The 19209-nt window shown below is 42.6% G+C and overlaps 1 protein-coding gene across 3 annotated transcripts; it reads right to left on the bottom strand.

Annotated features, from left to right (window-relative positions):
- Nucleotides 1-3229: 3229 nt before the first annotated feature.
- Nucleotides 3230-17220, bottom strand: mdc1 (mediator of DNA damage checkpoint 1). 3 transcript variants are annotated; one of them, XM_049583550.1, is made up of 12 exons: nt 17152-17220; nt 16361-16530; nt 15653-16249; nt 15497-15575; nt 14096-15357; nt 12994-13056; nt 9237-12856; nt 8623-8760; nt 6825-7007; nt 6551-6676; nt 5284-5394; nt 3230-5166 (listed from the first exon to the last, which is right to left on the bottom strand). In XM_049583550.1, the coding sequence occupies exons 2-12, from the start codon at nt 16494-16496 to the stop codon at nt 4963-4965; spliced, it is 6519 nt and encodes a 2172-aa protein (XP_049439507.1). In that variant the 5' UTR covers nt 16497-16530; nt 17152-17220; the 3' UTR covers nt 3230-4962. The 3 variants fall into 3 exon arrangements, with proteins under 3 accessions (XP_049439507.1, XP_049439508.1, XP_049439506.1); XM_049583551.1 differs by lacking the exon at nt 17152-17220 and having other exon boundaries at nt 9237-11599; nt 11882-12856; nt 16361-16791; XM_049583549.1 differs by lacking the exon at nt 17152-17220 and having other exon boundaries at nt 16361-16791.
- Between the last annotated feature and the right edge of the window lie 1989 nt (nt 17221-19209).

The following is a 19209-nucleotide window of genomic DNA, read 5'->3' as shown; positions in this document are numbered from 1 at the left end:
ACCGTCGCTCTCTGAAAGTCACCTATGGTCATCTGAAAGTGAGGAGGGGGTTTGCTTATGGAGATGTCAAACAGGCAAGTGATGCTGATTCAGCACACAACTATGCGTCTGTAAACACATTAAGCCCAGACATTATGTCCAAAGTGGATGATAATGTGTTGTGAACTACATGGATGCCTTGATGCATTGCTCACCATCACACCATCTTTCTCCAAAAGTTTCACACAATAAAACATTTCATTGATTACCTTCAGAAAAAAATACATTTCATCAGCTTTAAAGGGGAGCTACATTAATTTTCAAACTTCATCCATGTTATTCCTATGGTCTAAGACAGTCCAAAAATATTAGTAAACATGACAAATTGCCCCCTAAATCCAAAATCTAGAGTGCTAAAACTCAAATTTTTGAATTGGGACCAAAAATCTTTGCTAAGCCCCGCCCCTTTGTGATGGTCTGACAAGTTGTCGGAGTAAGCATAGAGCCCACTCTGTAATTAACTGCACTCCCTGAAGAAATATTATCATATTTTTGGGAAAAATGACAGTGATTGCAGAGAGAAGCAGACAGAGGGGTCTACAGTCTGTGTTTGAAGGATATATCCAGGATGTCAAACTGACTCAGCAGCAACAACAGGTTAAAAAGACAAAGATAGTTAGAAGCTAAAGCCGAACTATAGGCTACAGATTACAGTGTAAAAGTGAACCACCACATCACTGCTGATCGCCACAGAAGACAATGAATATAAAGGGAAACTTTGCTGATATTGAACCAGCTGTGTGGCATCGCAGTGTGTGCAGATGAACGGTGTTTGGCTTCACCCAACTGTGCCACTGCCAGCACACGGACCTCTGCCGCTGGACGGGCAGGGATCTCCGTGGGAAGTCAAACAACTTCCATGTGATGACACACAGCTGGTTGAATATCAGCAAAGTTTCCCAGCTTCCCTTCACTGGTTCCTGTACAGCAGGGTCGGTCTTTATTCACTGTTATAATCATTAAAAAGCAAAAGCAGCATGTGTATACATTCAGTAGGCTATATCTTCAGTAGCTAGCTAGCTAACCCTTCACTTTTCAGGGTTTGATTTTAGTTTTGGAACAGGGAAGAAACGTATATGTTTTTCCAACCTCTCCAGGTAACGAGTGTCATTAATACACGATGTGCCCCAGGCACAACATTTAGCTCCAAATCCACAAAACCAGCCTGAAAACGAAGGAAATCTGAAACAATTGCATTAGAGTCAATGGAGCACAGCTGTGTTTCTGTCCGGCCCTGGTCTGAGCTGGCCCGATGCCACGTTATGATTGGCCTGTGTCTGGGGGCGGGAATTAGCAAAGGGTCAATTGGGAAAGATGTTACTGATGACACTGAGTGCACCTTTGACTGAATCATTGTGACATTGCTTAACAACAATCATTTCCAGGTGGACAACTGACAATTGATTTGAATTGCAGACACAGTAGCCTATATAAAGCATTATTAAAAAAAAAAAAATCCACCAAAAAAATCAGTATCAGTGTAAGTGCACGTTATATTGAGAATATTTTCACTGCCTTACCCTCTACACTAACTGATCGAGGCAGGTGTAGACAGCACCTTGTCAATCATGTCTGGTGGGTTTGAGATAACAGCTACAGTAAAAAAAAAAAAGGCTGTCTGACAGCAAGGTAAATCAGCGAAAAGATTTTAAATATAGCATACACTTTAAGTAATATTGATTCTTTTTTTAAGTGGCTAAAAAACTAACCAATTGAGGCAGTGTCTGTTCAGTGCTGTTTGATTTTATATACGTGATACACGGGTTTTCTACCCAGAAGTTATTGGTAACATTTTGCTTCATTCTTCGTCTATGGAGCCGCTCCAGACTATATACCCTACAACATCAGAAGTTTGTGAGTTACTTCTCTGGTGTCTGGCTTTGAGAGAGTAGCTCATGTTCACAATTATTGATTGAACTTTCCAAGGCCATGGAAATAACATACTGGAATTCTTAATTAGGTGGTGTTCCTCTTTAACCAAGAACATACCACAATAATCAAATGTGCACATTTCAATATCATCATCAATAAACAGAAGGTACAGTTCAGTACAATCAAAGCCCTCACTAAGAGGGTTTTAAGAAATAAACTTGGGCCTTAGTGATCCTTAAACTAAGGGGCCTCAACAGAGTAAATCTGGCATACATTAAATGAGATAAAGAGAGATCCTCTTCAGGTGCGAGTTTTCATTGATTCCCAAGTATCAGGACGCAGACTGTGACAAAATCAGTAACAGCTGATTTTTAGCCTGAAGGTCCGACATTTTTAGCCAAATCTTATAATTCTACCTAAATTGTTTCACATCGAAGCCTTAAAAATACAGATACTAGCCTAGGCAGAGATATTGGATGAAGGGAGATACCCAACTGTAGGCTTATCCAATGTTAAGAAAACAGTTACTCTTCCTGTCTCCTAAGTGGGCGTGGTTAGCTCTCCCTCCAATCAGAGCTTGTTCTCCCTCAACCCCCCCACCACCGTGTTGAACTTAGGCTCTGTGGATGTCTGTGTATGCGGATTGAGAAGCAGGTGGAATGAAAATACATTCTTCCTATTATTACAGCCTATTGTTGCACAAAGCTTGGGCATTTTTTATTTAAATAACTGTTTGTAAGTTAACTGTGATTTTACCGCCTGTTTATCAAGATCACAAGATCTCGCGAGAACTTGTTTTCTGAGATGGACAGGGCTCAAACAAAGTTTCTCTTGATCTGTGCGGATGAAAAATGCAGCTTTAATGTCAGAACATTGGGAAGATGTGTGGCTTGTGGAAAATGAACCCAGTATTTACTTTAGTGACTACAGGGTGAAAGAATTGACCATAAATTGTGATCACGTTCATTTTCCTCATTGACGACAATACATTCAGAGCTGCTGCAAGTCTCCTACTGGGGCGTGGCGCTGACGTCACTGAATCAGGAAGTGAGCTGAGTTGGGTATCTCGCTTCATCCAATATCTCTGGCCTAGGTGTAGATTTAAGGGGGAATGCAGAGGACACGCCCCCCCTCAATATTTAGAATACATGTACTTACCCCCCCCCCGATTAAAAACATGAAAGAAGCAGAGGACGCATAAAAATTCACCAGAATACAGGAAATTTAGTGAAGGGAGTACCCTGCCTCTCACATCACTTCATATGCATCTCCTCCAGCGTTTAAACAAAGACTATATAAGTTGCAAAAGTAAATACACATATAGTTAGACATAATAGAAAAGATTTAATGTTTTCATCAGTTATACGGACAGATTTCATGATTTCATACAAATACAAAGTTGGTGTTGAGATATTAGCTATATGACAGTTCTAAAATCAAACTAAGTTACAAGCTAATGAGTTCATCTTTAAAACACCAAACAATACAGTAAGTTTAAAGGTTTACAGCGGGTCAGGGAAGGCGAGTTCTGTATACTGGTCTTTTTGAACATAACATGTACACACAAACACAGTAAATTGGTATTGATGTAGAAGCAGCATCAGCATTCAGGTGCCTACATATTGTGTCTCATCCCTGGAGGTAATAGGATTGGACGAAGCCTTAATGGAGTAGGTGGCGGTGGTGGTGATGGTGGTTAATGGAGACAAGACACGCTGGTAGGTTCATGATAACCTCGGCACTTCCTATCAGAAAATTAAATGAGCTTTTTTTCATCCACTGGCCACCGTAGCTGGTGTATTTCAAAACAGAACCCCCATCAGTTCCACTATTTCTATTTCACCACCCAAACATGATTACACGACTCGCACTTCTCGGCTGGGTACCTGCCAAACTGGATGATTGAGCAGAAGCACTTAGGACGCACAGAGAGCAGCAGTAATTTAGCAGTGTTAATTCCTGCTCCGCTTGTTATTGTTGCGTAAAGAGAAAGGTGAAGCACAGGGGAGGATGAGAGAGGGGAAGTGACAAGGACGGTTGAAGGGTAATTATAGCAGCAACACTGGTTTTAGCTTTTGCAACTTTAAAAACTACATTTTTTTCACATGTAAAAGGCAAAAGGTAAGATCGTAAGAAAAGACCATAATGAGAGTAGATTTCTAAACCGTAAAAATTTGAGACACCTTACTCCTTAGTAAGTTTCCTAAATTTTGTTTCTTCCATCGCAAACGTTTTACAACGTTTTAAAGCTGCACCCATGCTACATCCACACAATGTGATAAAAACCGTGCAAGTGAACAATCAAGTTTTGCTGCACATGGCAAATACATTCCTCTAGTCTTTGAGTCTGTTTACACCTGATATTAACGTGTGTTTCAGTGATACAAACACAAGTGGACAGCCAAGACACATCAGCATTCACAACTATGTCACCAAATATGCATCTCCACCTGCCCACTTGTGTTCAGATCTCGTTGCCGCTTAAGTCATTAATGCTGGAGGTCGAAGGGCATTACGTCAGCACTCTTGCTGGCTGCTTGTTAGCATGCTCGTGTTAGCGGTTGTGTTGGTACAGCTGGAGATATCACTGTCAGGAGATTTCAACATGTCTCCTTCCACAGAACAAACGATGGACACACAACACTTTGTCCAACTTTTTGTAAAAGGGTCAGGTTATAGAGCGTTAACATACTGTTACCAAAACAACCACCTGAATGTAATCAAGACACATTAGCCTTTTCACTACAGCAGGTATGTGGTCAAATGCGTCCCAGACTGCCTCAGCAAGTGGTTGCAGTGGTCCGGTCACAATCCCTCTTGGTGGGTGTTTACACTTGTATTTAGCACTATCCACTTGTGACTGGATCACCAAAGATGCATGTCAATACCAGGAATAAACAGGGCCTTTAATACAGACGAACAGCTGACTCACTAGTGTTTCTACTGGTCTCTGATTTAAAAGGGAATCTGTGAGTGATGACAAAACCCCACCGTGGCAGATTTCCTACACACACTGTAGATGGTGGATTTTTACAGTGTACCCTGGTGATGTTAAGTCTTCTTCCTGCTCCGTCCCTTGCCTCCTGCGGGCTGTTGAGCATTTGTAGGAGCAGAAAGTGTGTGGGTCTGAAGGTCAACTTTCTGCTGAAGGATCCCTGTGAGAATGAACTCAGCTGTGACGACTGGGAGAGATGCAGAGAGAGCTGGGCCACACAGTGACCAGTCCTCCTCGCAGGAAATCACTACAGTCTGAGGCTGAGAGGGAGGAGGGGAGTGACAGAAAATCAATAATAACAGATGTACTGAATGACTATAACAAAATAATGTTCATTTGTTGTATTCAAGACCTGAGTGAGAAACACTGGCTGGTACCTTGTGAGAAGAGGGCATCTTAGGTAGAAAGGTGGCTCCACTGCAGGAGATTATGTCTTTCATTTGAGCTGGCTCTGGTTTCACTGACTTTGTTACGTGGATCTCATACCCCTAAGAAAAAAGAGAAGAGACGACAAGAGATGCAGTGCACGACATATGTCTCTGCAAGAATGCCTAAAGAAATCAATATAAAGCTCTTAGGGACGGAATTTGGTATTCCACGTGTATACCTGCCCCATATTTAGCCACAATCAGCACAGTATGCATCAAACTATCCCTTCAGCTTTGATACTGATCCAAACAGTGCAGAGCAGGAAGAGAGCGTGTAACAGAAATGGAAACATTACTGCCAGCTTCCCTACCTGAAGTGCCCATAAAACATAAACAGCATAACAATAAATGTCAAATTACTATCCACGAGCCAAAGTGTAATGGTAAACAACCGAAACTGTACTCATGAAAAAATCTGAGCACATTCTACTACAAAGAGGCTGAGCTGAAAGCAATGCTCCACAATAAATAAAAGTCAAGGATTTCAGATCTTTTATAGGCTGAGGATGATTCCAACAAAAACATGTTGGTATCCCCACCCGGACTCCCTATTCCTATCTGTCAATTTTATTCAGGACAGGAATATTTCACTCGGATGGGCGTGGTTTTGCAGGACGCAGCACTGCATGCTTTCTCCATCTCCAACCTAATCTCCCTGTGTAGCTTGTGTCCAAACTGGTCTGACTGATGCACACTGCATGAAAGCTTGTAGGGGTCAAACAGCAAACGTCCTTGCAGTCTACTTACAAACAGGCTACACTAACACAAGGCAATAGGATAGTTAATGACCCATCCCATGTGAGGTGGCTGTGGCTCAGGATGTAGAGCCTGTCGCCCATTAGTAGGTGGTTCAATCTCTGGCTCCTCCAGTCTGCATGTTGATGTATCCTTAGGCATGATACTGAACCCCAAATTCCTCCTGATGGTGTACGAGTGCGGATGAATGTTTGACTGAATAGCAGGTGGCACCTTGTATGATAGCCCCAGCCACCAGTGTATAAATGCAAGTGTGAATGCATTTATGTGAGTGCGAAAGATGCTATACAAGTGCAAGTCTATTTACAATTTACCATATTCTAAACAATGACTAACAGTTACTGTGCAAGAGCAAAATGCAAGAAGCAAAAACTTAAATGTGTCTTGGTAAATTGCGTCCACCTCTCACTCAGATCAAAAATAAGTACCGGACTAAATGGTAGGACTGAGGAAAGAGTACCTGTAAGAGAGGCTGACGGCCAGCAGTCCCCAGAGACTCATGCAGGCAGAAATTAAATTTCTTCTCCTGCTCTGGATCCTTCACAAGAAAAGCTTTAGGAGGCAGGAAGCTCCCCGCCTTGCCACTCTGAAACACAAGGGGAGGGAAGAAAGACAATCAGAGTGTCCACTTGAGTACATCTGAGTGTAGTATTTGTGTAAATACTTCCAAATAGATTTATCAAAAAGATAAAACTATTCTGAGGCCAGTTTTAAATGCTAAATCAGTAACTAACCTTATCCAGCCATTGTGTGGTGACAATGGGGACTCCTTTAGCCACCGCACACAGGAACTTGACAGTCCTGCGCACCTTATCAGTCACCAGACAGTTCATGTCAGCCACACCTTTAGCTATGCTGCCTCTCAAACGAGCCAAGACTCTCTCCCCGTCTTCATCCACAACTCCTGTGAACAGCACCTGTGAGAATGATAGACACAGTGCGTTATTCATAGGTTTGAAGTAATGTTAACTCACATGAGGCCTACTGAGCAGATTTCTAGTGCACTATCATCCTATCAAGTAAAAAATGTAGAAGTAGGGGCACTGAAACATATCTGATTCTAATCCCTGTAAAATTAGCAAAGCATGGCCTTGTCATGCACTGCTAAATTTTTGTATAATTTTCTGTGGTTCAGTCATATTCCATTTTTGCTCCTGATGGCTAACAGAACAGTCTGCTTATAGGAGAACCAAGCCGATATTTGGTGATGCCTACATTCAAAAGCAACAGTGATCACCTTCATAAACAAACCAAAAATAACTGAAATTCTGCAAAGTTTCACTGAAGCACCCTAACTGTCATTGCTGTGAATTAGGGTTGGGCACCTAAAGTTCCTATACAAGCGGTACTTAGCAGACCAAATCATGCCACAAATTTGGGTGCCTCACTTTGTTGCCAGATGGTGTGTGTGTAGGGAGTGTGCGGCCATGTGAGAGAGAGCGTGTCTGACAGTGACACGTGACAGTAACACTGCAGTGACTGGAGCTTAGAATATGAAGTTAAACATAGCAGTGCAGTTTAGGCTATTTATCAGTGAATGAAGTGCTACAACTCTTCTTGCCACCTGCTAATTAAAGGGAAGGAGGTTAGCCCTGAAGTTGGCTTCACAGTGGAAACTGATCAGGCTCACATAAGGGGGACTGTAAGGTGGACCACCTATTCTCATTTTAAGTGACAATCTCAGCTGCCCCTAAACAGATAATGCAGAAATGTCTGGCTGCTGAGCCTCTCCTGAGTTAAGGAGACAATTACTGAGCCCAGCAGAAAATTTATTTTAGCTTTAATTTATGATGTGAATGTGATATGTGAATTTGTAAATAGTGTTTAGTGTTGATTCAGATTTATGAATATTTCTGATCTTTCTTTCACATCATTGACTGTCATTTTATGCATTATCAGGGTGTCTACAGGTATCAGACAGTTAAGTCTATTGCTTTTTAAGACCCATTCAAGACACCAAATTTAGGACAGAGTTTTGGACAAATCCTGTTTTACTTATTTAAGCACTGAAGGCGAGTAGTATAAATGTGGTCTTGCGCAGAGGTAGGTATTATGTAGGGATATAGTTATTAGAGTGAGTTAAGTCAATCTACATTTTGCCAACAGGGAAGTGCATGTATGAAGTAAAATGACAGTATTATAGTTTTATAAAGGTTTGCGACTTTAGAAATGAGGATTTTTACATAGAAAGGCTTCACTCATTTTCACAGAAAGAAATAAAAAAAATGGATAAATGAAATTAGATAAAAAGTTTGTAGTAGTTAAGACAAAGTTATTGTTCTAACATTGAATTTAAGACTTTTTAAGACTTTTTAAGGACCTGTAGACACCCTGATTATTTATGAAAGTATCAGTTCAGGCACCGATAGCATTTTAAAGTTCTGTATTGGCACCGGTATTGGAAAAAACCCAAACGATACACAACCTTAGTGTGAATGCACCATAAAGAAATGTGATTATCATTACAGTCAACCTTCCCTCATGTGCATCATTTTGACAATCTCAAAAATACAACCACATGTGCAGAAAGACCTTGTAAGCCTGGCTGGCAACTCGTAATCGACCACCTGCTGCTGGGGAAGCAGAGGAGGAACGAGGGGTCTTTGCCACAGGTGAGGTGTTCGCAGGAGCCTGTCGCTTCCGGGATGCACTGCTGGTCGGAGTCTTGGGCTGTTCAATTAAAGAGAGGGGTGAGACAGGAACAAAGCATGAAACACACAAAGAGAATGATGAGAATGGGAGCAGTAAAGAAAGCGAGGAAGATAAAACATAAGAGTAGGAAGTGGCTCTGTGACTACTAAACCACTTAATTCATTAGTGTATTAATGGTGATGCAGAGCAGGTCAGACTACTCTTGTTGCTATGAGAGTTGGAGAGACAAAGACAGTCCCTGATGTAGATTATAGTACATTATGATGGTTGGAAAGGCTGACTCATAGAGACAAATGCACCGGGGCTTTTGGCCAAGGTAAAAGCCTTTCCTCTGAAGGACAGAGGTTCCTGGACACTACTTATATATTACTCAGCTTTCCGCTGGGTCTGATTTATCTTTCAGCCCTAATGCAGTTTGGTCTCAATCAAAACAACAATGTCTGAGACCTTAAAATGTCCAGTGCATATGTTTAATTGTCAAGTAATTAAGTCACCTCTGAGGCCTCCACATGTGGATCCTGGTCGACAGATGCTCCACTTTCTTCCTGCTCCTCTTTCTTTTTTTTCTGGACAACTGACGTCCGACCTCTGCCTCTTTTCTCAACAGTCTCCTCCTCCATTTTCTCGCTGTCTTCTTTCACCTTCACTTCAGTGGGGGAATCTTGTGTGTTCGTCTTAGCCTGAGCCGTGGATGCTCTACCTTTTCTCTTAGCCTGGACTGGAATGTCATCTTTTGCTGCCTCTGTTGTTTCAGCTTTCTCCTTCCCCTTGGAAATGTTGGAGGTACTGCTAGGCTCTTCTTCCAACTCTCTTTTTCTTCCTTTTCTTTTCTCTTTAGCTTCATTTCTATCACTGGCAGCAGGAGCAACTGGTGCCTCCACAGTCTCACTCTTTACAACTTCTTGGCCTCTGCCCCTGTCACTCTCCTTTGGGAGAGTTGACTCTTCACTTGCACACTCCTGATCCTGAGTAGGGTCTTTCTTATCTGCAGCAGGTTCTGCATCATTTGCATTGGCTCGCCGTCGCCCTCTTGTGGTACTAGGCTGCTGAGAGTCTGCCTTCTCTTTGTCATCATCATGGGGAACCTCATTAGAGGGTTCCTCTGCTTTCCTGCTCTTCCTGCCTCTGACTGTAGGTTTGGAGGCCAAATTCTGGTCACTGTGACTAGGAGGGATGGAGACAGGCTCTGGCTCAGTTTTCCTCCCTCTTCCTCGCTGCCTGCCTCCTCTTCCTCCTCTCTGAGAGCTCGTGCTGCAGCTGGATATCTCAGAGTTGAGGGAGTTGATGGAGCTGGACCTTGAAAGGACTCCCTGTGGAGGAATATCTTTACTGTCCTGTTCTGTTGACTCTGCAGCCACTGTCCTCCTTCTATTGCTGCTTCTAGCGATGGCCGTCTGGGGTGGCTCACTGGTCGTCTTTCCTCCTCTGCCTCTGCCTCGGCCTCGCCCCTTGTTCCCCTGCGTGCTCACACTTGAAGTAGATCTCTCTGAGCTGACAGAGTTGGAAGAGTTGGAGCGAGATCTGGTCCTCCTTGCTGGGCCATCATCATTGGCTGACATTGTTGAGTCTTGTTCTGGTTCTGTTGTACTCGGGGCAGCAATTGTTCTTCTAGTTGCTCTTCCACTTCTTGCGGGTGTTTTGGCCTTTTTTTCTTCTTCTTTGTTCTTTTGTTGCTCTATTATTTGTTTTTCTTTGGCCTCTTTTTCTTGTTTTGCTGTCTCCAATCTTTCTTTTTCCTCCTGTTCCTTTCTTTCCTTTTCAAATCTCTCCTTCTGTTCTCTCTCCAATCTTTCCTTCTCTTCTCTTTCTGCCTTTTCACACTCTAATCTCTCTTTTTCCTCCTTCTCCTTTCTCTCCTTTTCTATTCTCTTCTCTTCCTTCTCCAGTCTCTTCTTCTCCTCTCTTTCTGCCTTTTCACATTTTAATCTCTCTTTTTCCTCCTGTTTCTTTGTTTCCTTTTCTATTCTCTCTTTCTCTTCCCTCTCCAGTCTCTCCTTTTCCTCCTTCTCCTTTCTTTGCATTTCTATTCTCTCTTTCTCTTCCCTCTCCAGTCTCTCCTTTTCCTCCTTCTCCTTTCTTTGCATTTCTATTCTCTCCTTCTCTTCCCTCTCCAATCTTTCCTTCTCTTCTCTTTCTGCCTTCTCATGCTCTAATCTCTCTTTTTCTTCCTTCTCCTTTCTTTCCCTCTCCAACTGTGCTGCTTTTTCCTTTTGCACCCTCTCAGCTCTTTTCTTTTCTTCTTCCTCCTTTCTTTCCCTCTCTAATCTTGCTTTTTCTGCTCTCTCCCACTCAAGTCTTGACCTTTCAGCATTTTCAGCCTGCAATCTTTCTTGATCTTCCTTCTCTTTTCTTTCCCTTTCTAATTTGTCTCGTTCCCTCCCTTCATCTTGTTCCTTTATTAGGTCGTTATTTGCAGCACGCTTGTTTCTTGCTGTTTCAGGCCGCTCTTCCTCTTCCTTGTTAACTTTCTGTTGCCTCATGGATATTTTCCCTTTGGTTCGTTTAGGCGGCTCTACCTCCTCCTCCTCCTCACTCCGCTCCTCATCAGGCCTTGATTTTCCCCTCCTTCCTCTGGTAGTTGGCAGAGCTTTGTTCTTCCCTCTTGTCTGTCTCTTAGGAGGTTCAGAACACTCCGCCTGCTCCTCCTCTTCTCTTAATGTTGCCCTTGTCCCTCTTTTACCACTGACAGTAGTGCCACTGGTTCCAGCTTCAGATTGACTCCCTTTTCGTCTCTGAGGCTGCCTGCCAGTTTTTGTTTCCAAGGGCTGAGTTTCAACAGTGGAGGCCTCAGGATTTGTGAGCGGCTGTGTCTCCTCTTCTTGAATTTGCAGTACCTTTGCTTTTCTTTTTCGTGGACCTGGAATTGAGTCCTCATCATCACTTTCTCTGTCTTCACCTATGACCGCGGGCTGGGCTTCAGCAGCAGTGACTTCAGAACTAGTGAGGGGCTGTGTCTCTTCAAGTTGCAATGGTTTTGCTCTCCTTCTTCGTGGACCTGGAATCAGGTCTTCTTCATCACTTTCTCCATCTTCAGCCATTTCCATTGGCTGAGTTGCAACAACAGAGAGCTCAGAGTTTGTCAGTGTTTGTGTCTGCTCATCTTCGATCCGCAGTTGCTTTGCTTTTCTTTTTCGGGGACCTGGAATCGAGTCCTCATCATCACTTTCCTCATTTCCACTTAAAGCCATGGGCTGAGTTTGGGCTACACCATCGTGCATGGGCTGAGTTTCAACAAGTGATAACTCAGAGTTTGGGAGCGTTTGAGACTGCTCTTCTTCAAGCTGCAGGGGCTTTGCTTTTCTTCTTCGTGGACCTGGAATGGAGTCCTCATCATCACTTTCCTCATCGTCACTTACAGGCATGGGCTGAGTTGCAGCTACAGGTAGGTGGGTCTTTTGAGGTTGAGCTGCTTTCTCATGTTCATCCCTCTCTTCTTTTTCATTCTGTCGTCTGGGCTCAACTTGTAATACAGAGGAAATTGGATTTTCTTCCTCCAAATCCACCTCCTCCTCCTCAAAGGCAGACATTGGTTGGGTTTGAGCCATGGCAAGAGTAGATGAGGTGGGAAACTGCTGAGTCTCAACAGTGGCAGTGCTATTTCTCTCATTTTCATCGGTTTCATCCTCTGAATCACTGCGGGGCTCTGAAATATATGGCTGTGTTGCTTCTAAGGCCAAATTTGCAGACATAACTGAACTTCTGGCAGGTTCTTCATCATCTCCATAAGCCTGTGTAGCCTCATTCTCTAAGGAGGTCCTGTCTGCGTTTGAGATGGCTGCATATGCTTGGGTTTCTTCCATATTCACACCCTCCTCCGCAGGGACAAACGCTTGGGTGCTCTCTGTGGCTAAAGTTGGGGCCCGACCCTGCAGGTGGCTGCTGTCTGAAAGCCCCAGCTGGAAAGACAGTCCTCTGCTGGACTGTTCGCCTCTTTCATCACCAGATGACTCAAGGCAAAATTCTTGGGTGGGGTCCATGGTGTGGTCCTCTGGGGGGTTGCCCTGGTGGTCTCTGGTCTGAAGAATGAAGGACTGCGTCTCAGCCACAACAAAGTCCTCACCCTCCTGGCTGTCTGAACAGGAAGACAATGCTGTAGGTCTTAGAGCAGGGGGTACTGCACATAGGAGACAGAGGAGACAAAATAAGGAAATTGAGCAATGCTAAAATAAATATTTGCGCTCTGATGCACTCACTTCCTCAGACAGACACAAACCTGTGTATAATTTAACTGTATTAAAACATTTTACTTACATTTAAATGGTCCAGAGGAAGGACTCACGAAAGCCTGAGTCTGCATATCTTCCACGTCTCCCTCTGAAACAAATCAAAGTGAGAAAACAAAAATGAAACCATGTTAAAAATGTGTTAAAACTGCTGATTTATACCGTGGATCAAGGAGGTCATAATGTGGCTTACATCTGAGAAACAGAGGTCCACTTTATATGGATCACTAAAAACAGAATAAAATCTGATAAACTTAAATGGATTATTTGGAAAATGTAGTCCTCTATTGTTAAAGTAATTAATAAGCAGACATTCTGACCTCTTTATTTTGAGTGGCAACATGTATATTTTTCTTGTATCATATTGTTATTATTTTTGCTCATTGATAGGGTTTAAGTTATATTTATTTTTGCCTTGATCCTTGAATCTGTGCAGTATAATTTCACACCTGAGAACATGCAACATAAAAAGGCCACTGCAACGTGACAGGCTTGTCCAGTAATTAAAATGTATGAACAAGCTTTATGTTACACACCTATAAGTGTGTCATGGGGAGTCTATAAGTGTGTAGCTGTAATTGTATTCTTCTTTTCTGTCATTTTTGTGTGTAGTGTTGATACTCTTTTGTGGAATTGTGATAAATTAGTAAATTAAGTTTAAAAAAAAAAAAAAAACTTAACGCCAAAAGAACTATCCTCCACTAAACAGCAATAACCTCAAGCAAAAATATAAATACATGAATATTTTATTTATTCTCAAGCTTCAGCAATTGGTCACTTAATTGAATGGGCAATCAAAAGAAAATTAATTGGCAACCATTTCAATTCGTTAATAATTACTTCAGTCATTTCAAGTGCACCTGCAAAACATTCCCCTGTGGTTTTAGCTTCTTCAACATAAGAATTTATGATTTCCTTTGTAAACTGAATATCTCTATAACAAAACAAGCATCATACTGGGCTGTGTGGAATTATACTGGGAATTTTTCATTGTTTTCTGTCATTTTATAAAGCAAACAATAAATCAAGAAAATGATCAGCAGATGAAACAGTTATGAAAATCATCTTTAGTTCCAGCAGCCTACATTCATTCCATTGAGTTGTCATTTGAAGATTGACTGACTGATTACCTGACGCCTGTACAGGAGTAGAGCAGTTCTGCAGGAGGGGAGCCAGCAACCCCGGAGTATTTTCTCTGCACAGGTTAGGAATCTGGCCCTCAACCGTCTCTCCAAAATCCACCTCCTTATCTTCCACATCTGTGCCGCTGTCAGCTTTAGGTTTGGATGGATTGACCCCATCTCCAGCAAGGGGCACGCTAGATTCATCAACATCCGTGTCTGCATCAGAACCGGAGTGAAGACCATCTGACAAGGTTGAGACAGCAAGAGGTATGACCAAAGGAGAGTTGTCTTCCACATCTGTGTCGCTGTCAGACAGAATATCCAAATCTGCTCCTGCGCCCGCAGTTTGGCGTGATTCTGTGACAGCAGACGCCACCGAAGGTTCACTGCTGGCAGGGGCGGGAATAGCTTCATCATCTGTGTCACTGTCTAGATGCAGACCGCTAGACACAGCAGGGATGGAAACAGGCTCAACTGGCTTGATATCTAATCTAGTGGGAGTTTCATCTATTTTAGAGCATGTATTGTTTGTTCCATGTTCCTTTTCTTCTTCTTCCTCATCAACATCTGTGTCACTATCCAGGTGGAAATCTTTGCGAGTTGAAGGAGCAGAGTCAGCTTTGTGTGGGCTCTGAAGTGATGTGGGTTTTGCTTCTGTAGTAGCATCTGACACAGCAGCAGCATCATCATCATCTACATCAGTGTCACTGTCCATAGTGATGCCCTCTGGCTGAATAATAGAAATAACATGAGGGGGTTTGGTGTGGTCAGCAGAGGAAGGCACAGATTTGTGTACTTTGTCTAAGGCATCATCATCATCCTCATCGACATCTGTATCACTGTTCATGTGAAACTGGGCTGTGTTAGGCGGTTGATCAGCTTGTTGGTTTGTATTCAAGGCCACAGGACCTGCAGATGCCACCCCTTCCTCCTCTCCCTCCACATCAGTGTCACTGTCCATGTTAAATGCAGGGATTGCATCTGCTAGTGTGGATACAGGCAATTTATCTTCTCCTGTAAGACTGACATTACTTTCCTGCTTTGCTGACGCATGTTGTCCACTTCCCCCAGACTTTATCCCTCCCAGTGCTGCTCTTTCTTCCTCCATCCCTTCCTCCACTTCACTGTCGTTCACAATCGCAACTGCCTCTTTTTTCTTCAGCTGCTGTCGCCCCACATCTTCGTCCGTCTCCTCCTTGCTGAAGCTGACATGTCTGTGAGGTCTATTTTTAGTGGAGGAGGACGGTGTTATGGGACTTTCATCCTCACTGTAAAATGGTGGACAAGCATTATGATTCAGAAGTGAAAAGAATAAACAGAAAAAGCACACACTTACATGGACTGGTTATATCTGTGTTATAAATATACCTATCTCAAAAAGCCCAAAATAAGATGATTCTAATATACCTTTCAGGTACAACTGTGTTTCTAGGACTTAGGAATGTTGAGCAGTCGGGACCTGATTTATGGGAGTCGGAATCAGACACTGTAAAAGAAAAATATTAAAACATCAGATAGAAATGAACAGGACTTAATTTCTACATGTTTTTATAATTTACATACCAAGAGCCTTGCGCAGTCTGTCTCCTCTTTCTCCATCTGAGTCTGAGTCAGATTCTGGGACCAGGCTCCCCTGTGGCTGGGTTGGAGTTTGCTCAAAGGACAGGCAACTGGACCTCACAGGAGTCTTCTTTGTGTCCCCCTGATCAGGTAGTAACACCCTAGCCTTTGTACCTCCGTTGACAGATTTCTTGCCACCTGTGCTTGTGTCACCTACCTTCTCTCCAGAGGCATCTGGCAACCTGGCATTTACCCCTGAATTTTTGCTCACAGGAGTCCTCATGTCCCCTTGAGCAGAAACTGCATCTACAGCACAGCTAACATACTGACAAGGGATGTCTGCCACCACCAAACTGTCACGCTCACTGAGGGCATAGCGGACATTAGGAGTCAGCTTTAAGCGGCCCTTGCGGGTCCCATTCATGCTCCCTAGGTCCCAGACCAAAGCCTCTATGTCCACTTCACTATGACTGCCTCTTCTCTTGTAGACAGAGATGCAGATGGTGGCGTGCTGCTTGGATATTGAGGATGCTGGCAGGGGCAGGGTGCAGGTGTTGGGGTCACGGCCAAGCACATTATCTCCCAAAAAGAGTGGCAACTCTGGGTGACAGAGAGAATCCATCAAAACAAATACATATTAATGCAAGTTAGGCAGACTGTGGATGAATCAACAAACCATATATGTAGTAAGAGCAGTAGTAAGCCACTCACCTGTCTCAGGGATGTGTTGATTTTTTAAGATGCACAGTTTAGCCAATGGTCGCCCTCTTTCGTTTTCATTCTCCTCTTCATTTTCGTCCTCATCTGACTCCAAGATGGAGTCACAGATCATCTGAGTAGCATCCATTCCTCACACAAGGTAATCCCAGACGACTGCAGCACTAACACAGATAAAAAGCTATTAAGGCTCGTCTAATTCCACCAACGTTAGCTTTGACTAAGTTAGCCGTTAGAACATAGCCAGAGACACGTTAACTGCCGTTGTAGTTATAAGCAACGTTAGGCAACACCATGCGGCTAACGTTAGCCTAAATAACTAATTAAATCTTTTTAGCATTACTTTCAGATGCTATCCTACGGTTAATAGCGTAAAGCAACGCTAATACAACTTTTATTGAACGTGTCTGAACATGTCTGTCACAACATCACTTAACAGCAATTCCACTTCCGGTCAATACAAAAACAAACTACGAAAAAAACGTTAACCGTCAGCTTGGCTAATTCTAACAACCAACTGTACCATTTTCTCCGTTATTGTCAATTAATAGCAAATAATATTCTCAATTTAAGCATTAGTTGCTTCTAATTTCAAGTAAATAACTCCCAATTATCTCATCATGGCAATTACTATGAAAACTATGAAGGACGTTTACGTGATTACACAAGTGGCTTGACTGTACTGAACCTGAAATTGTTCAAATGAGCTAATTTAAATTCGCAGTGTAGGTGCATTACGCTTCTATCTTTACATAACGTTAAGTAAAAGGCTAAGTTATACGTACCTTCACACGCTTTGCTCAATGCATACAACAGAAAATAAACATGCACATCCTGGATTTTTTCGACAGCGCCCACAAGAGGCGTTTCTCTCACACGCGATTGGCCAATATATCAATCACTCACGCTGGACTCTGCTGCCATTGGTTAGTAAATCGTCATTCTTTCTTTAAACGTCTCTGATTGGACCAATTTTCCCCGAAGCGCCATTCTTCATACCAGTGTCGTGTCAGTGGCGCTGGTGTGGCTCTGGTGCACAAAGAGACCAGTCAGATATGGTAGAGTAGAGGAATGAGGCTGAAATATAACGCATTTACAACACTTGAGGCATTTGTCTGGACTTTTACAACAGTCTGCATAAGTTGCACATCTTGAATATCTTACAACAACAATAAAGGCTTTATGTTACATCATCAAGTAGCTTACACCTTGTTATTTATCAGTTATGCTGGGACATTACTATAGGCTATTCAAAACTGCGCAACGGACCAGACCAGTTTAGACTAATGTTTAGAGTATTGTAACAATAAAGGCTTTATGTTACATCATCAAGTAGCTTATTGTTTTTATCAGTTAGGCCCTGCATTAGTTTGCTATCAGGTGCACGTTCATGAAGTGATCCAAAAAGGTTCCATTTTACAGGTCCCATACTGCATCATTTTCTATTTTCATATCTGTCACATAAGGCAGGACAACTGCCTAGCTTCCCAGAATTCTAGGGACACTGAACAAATGTTTTTTTGTTTTTTTGGGTTTTTTTTTTTTTCAATTTCTACAAAAATTTGTATGTGAATACGCTAAAGCACGATATTATGGTTTATATATTTATTTTTATAATCATAAACCTTGAGAATCTGTCTCAATGAGAGCCCCTGTGTCAAAAGGCAGTTCAAGACTATTATTATTACAGTTTTGTGTGTATACATTTCCACACAGCAACCCTGGGGCCATGGATGGATTATGAGAACAAGGACAATTAGGCCCCACTACCTCTCCCACAGGACACACAGACTTTGAGGTGGTTTGCATCTCTTTAGTGGTTATGCATCTTTTTTTTGTGGTGTTGTGTCTCTTGGTGGTCATTCTGTGACTCTTTGTAGTTATTTTATGTCTTTGTAGCTATTTGGGTCTCTTTGTTGCTATGTGGGTTTCTTTTAAGTAATTTTTTGGCTGTTTTTGCTTCATAGTAATTTTGTGTCTTCATGTGGCTGTTTTGTCTCTTTGGAGTTCCTGTGCATCTCTTTGTGGTCTTTTTGAGTCTATCTGTGGTTATTTTAAGTCTTGCTGGTTGGTATGGGTTAATTTGAGAGACATTTTGTAAGTGAAGGCCAGGGGGCCTTTGATACTCTGGGCCCCTGGGCCTCTGCCTGGTAGGCCCGTTCAGTAATTTATCCATGCTTGGGGCCTGTGTGGGAGGAATGTAGGCCAGCTCATTTCTGCCCTGGGGCCTCGCTGCAGGTTGAGCAGTCATGTCTGGGGCACCACCAACAGTTTGAAGTGTTATGTTTTTATGATGTAATGATAAAGTTGCACAATTACTTACTTTAATGTTTGGTGCACCTCCATCTCAGACTCCACACTCTCCACAGGAATTATAATGCTAAACCTGACAACTACAAACACGTAGCATTGTTTCTTACTTGTACAAAATTAAGTAGATGCAACATTGTTGGTTGGTCTTAATATGTGGAACTGTGATTATGAGGTTGTCGCCTATAATAGGACCATCTAAGCGCTGCTGGTGTGTAATGAACATATGTTCCAAAGTTTGACTCATAGTTGTGGGAATGTGTCTTGACAGAGAGAAAAACTTGGTCTGACTATCATGTTGCAAATTGGTCATGCGCCCTTAACCATCATACTTGCGGAGTAGAAACCTCTAAATATGACTTCATCCAATAATATCTGGAAACCATATTTGACCTACTGTATGTCTGCACTGAGAATTCCTTTTGGTTTCACTGTCTTCTAGTTTAATGCTCACGTAACAGATATTAAACCTACTTATCTGTGCATAACAAACTGAACAACACAGCTATTTTTCATAGCTGGAGGAAATAGCA

This window comes from Epinephelus fuscoguttatus, linkage group LG8 (genome assembly GCF_011397635.1).
Source record: "Epinephelus fuscoguttatus linkage group LG8, E.fuscoguttatus.final_Chr_v1".
NCBI lineage: Eukaryota > Metazoa > Chordata > Actinopteri > Perciformes > Serranidae > Epinephelus > Epinephelus fuscoguttatus.
This window is presented reverse-complemented; position numbering and strand designations above follow the sequence as displayed.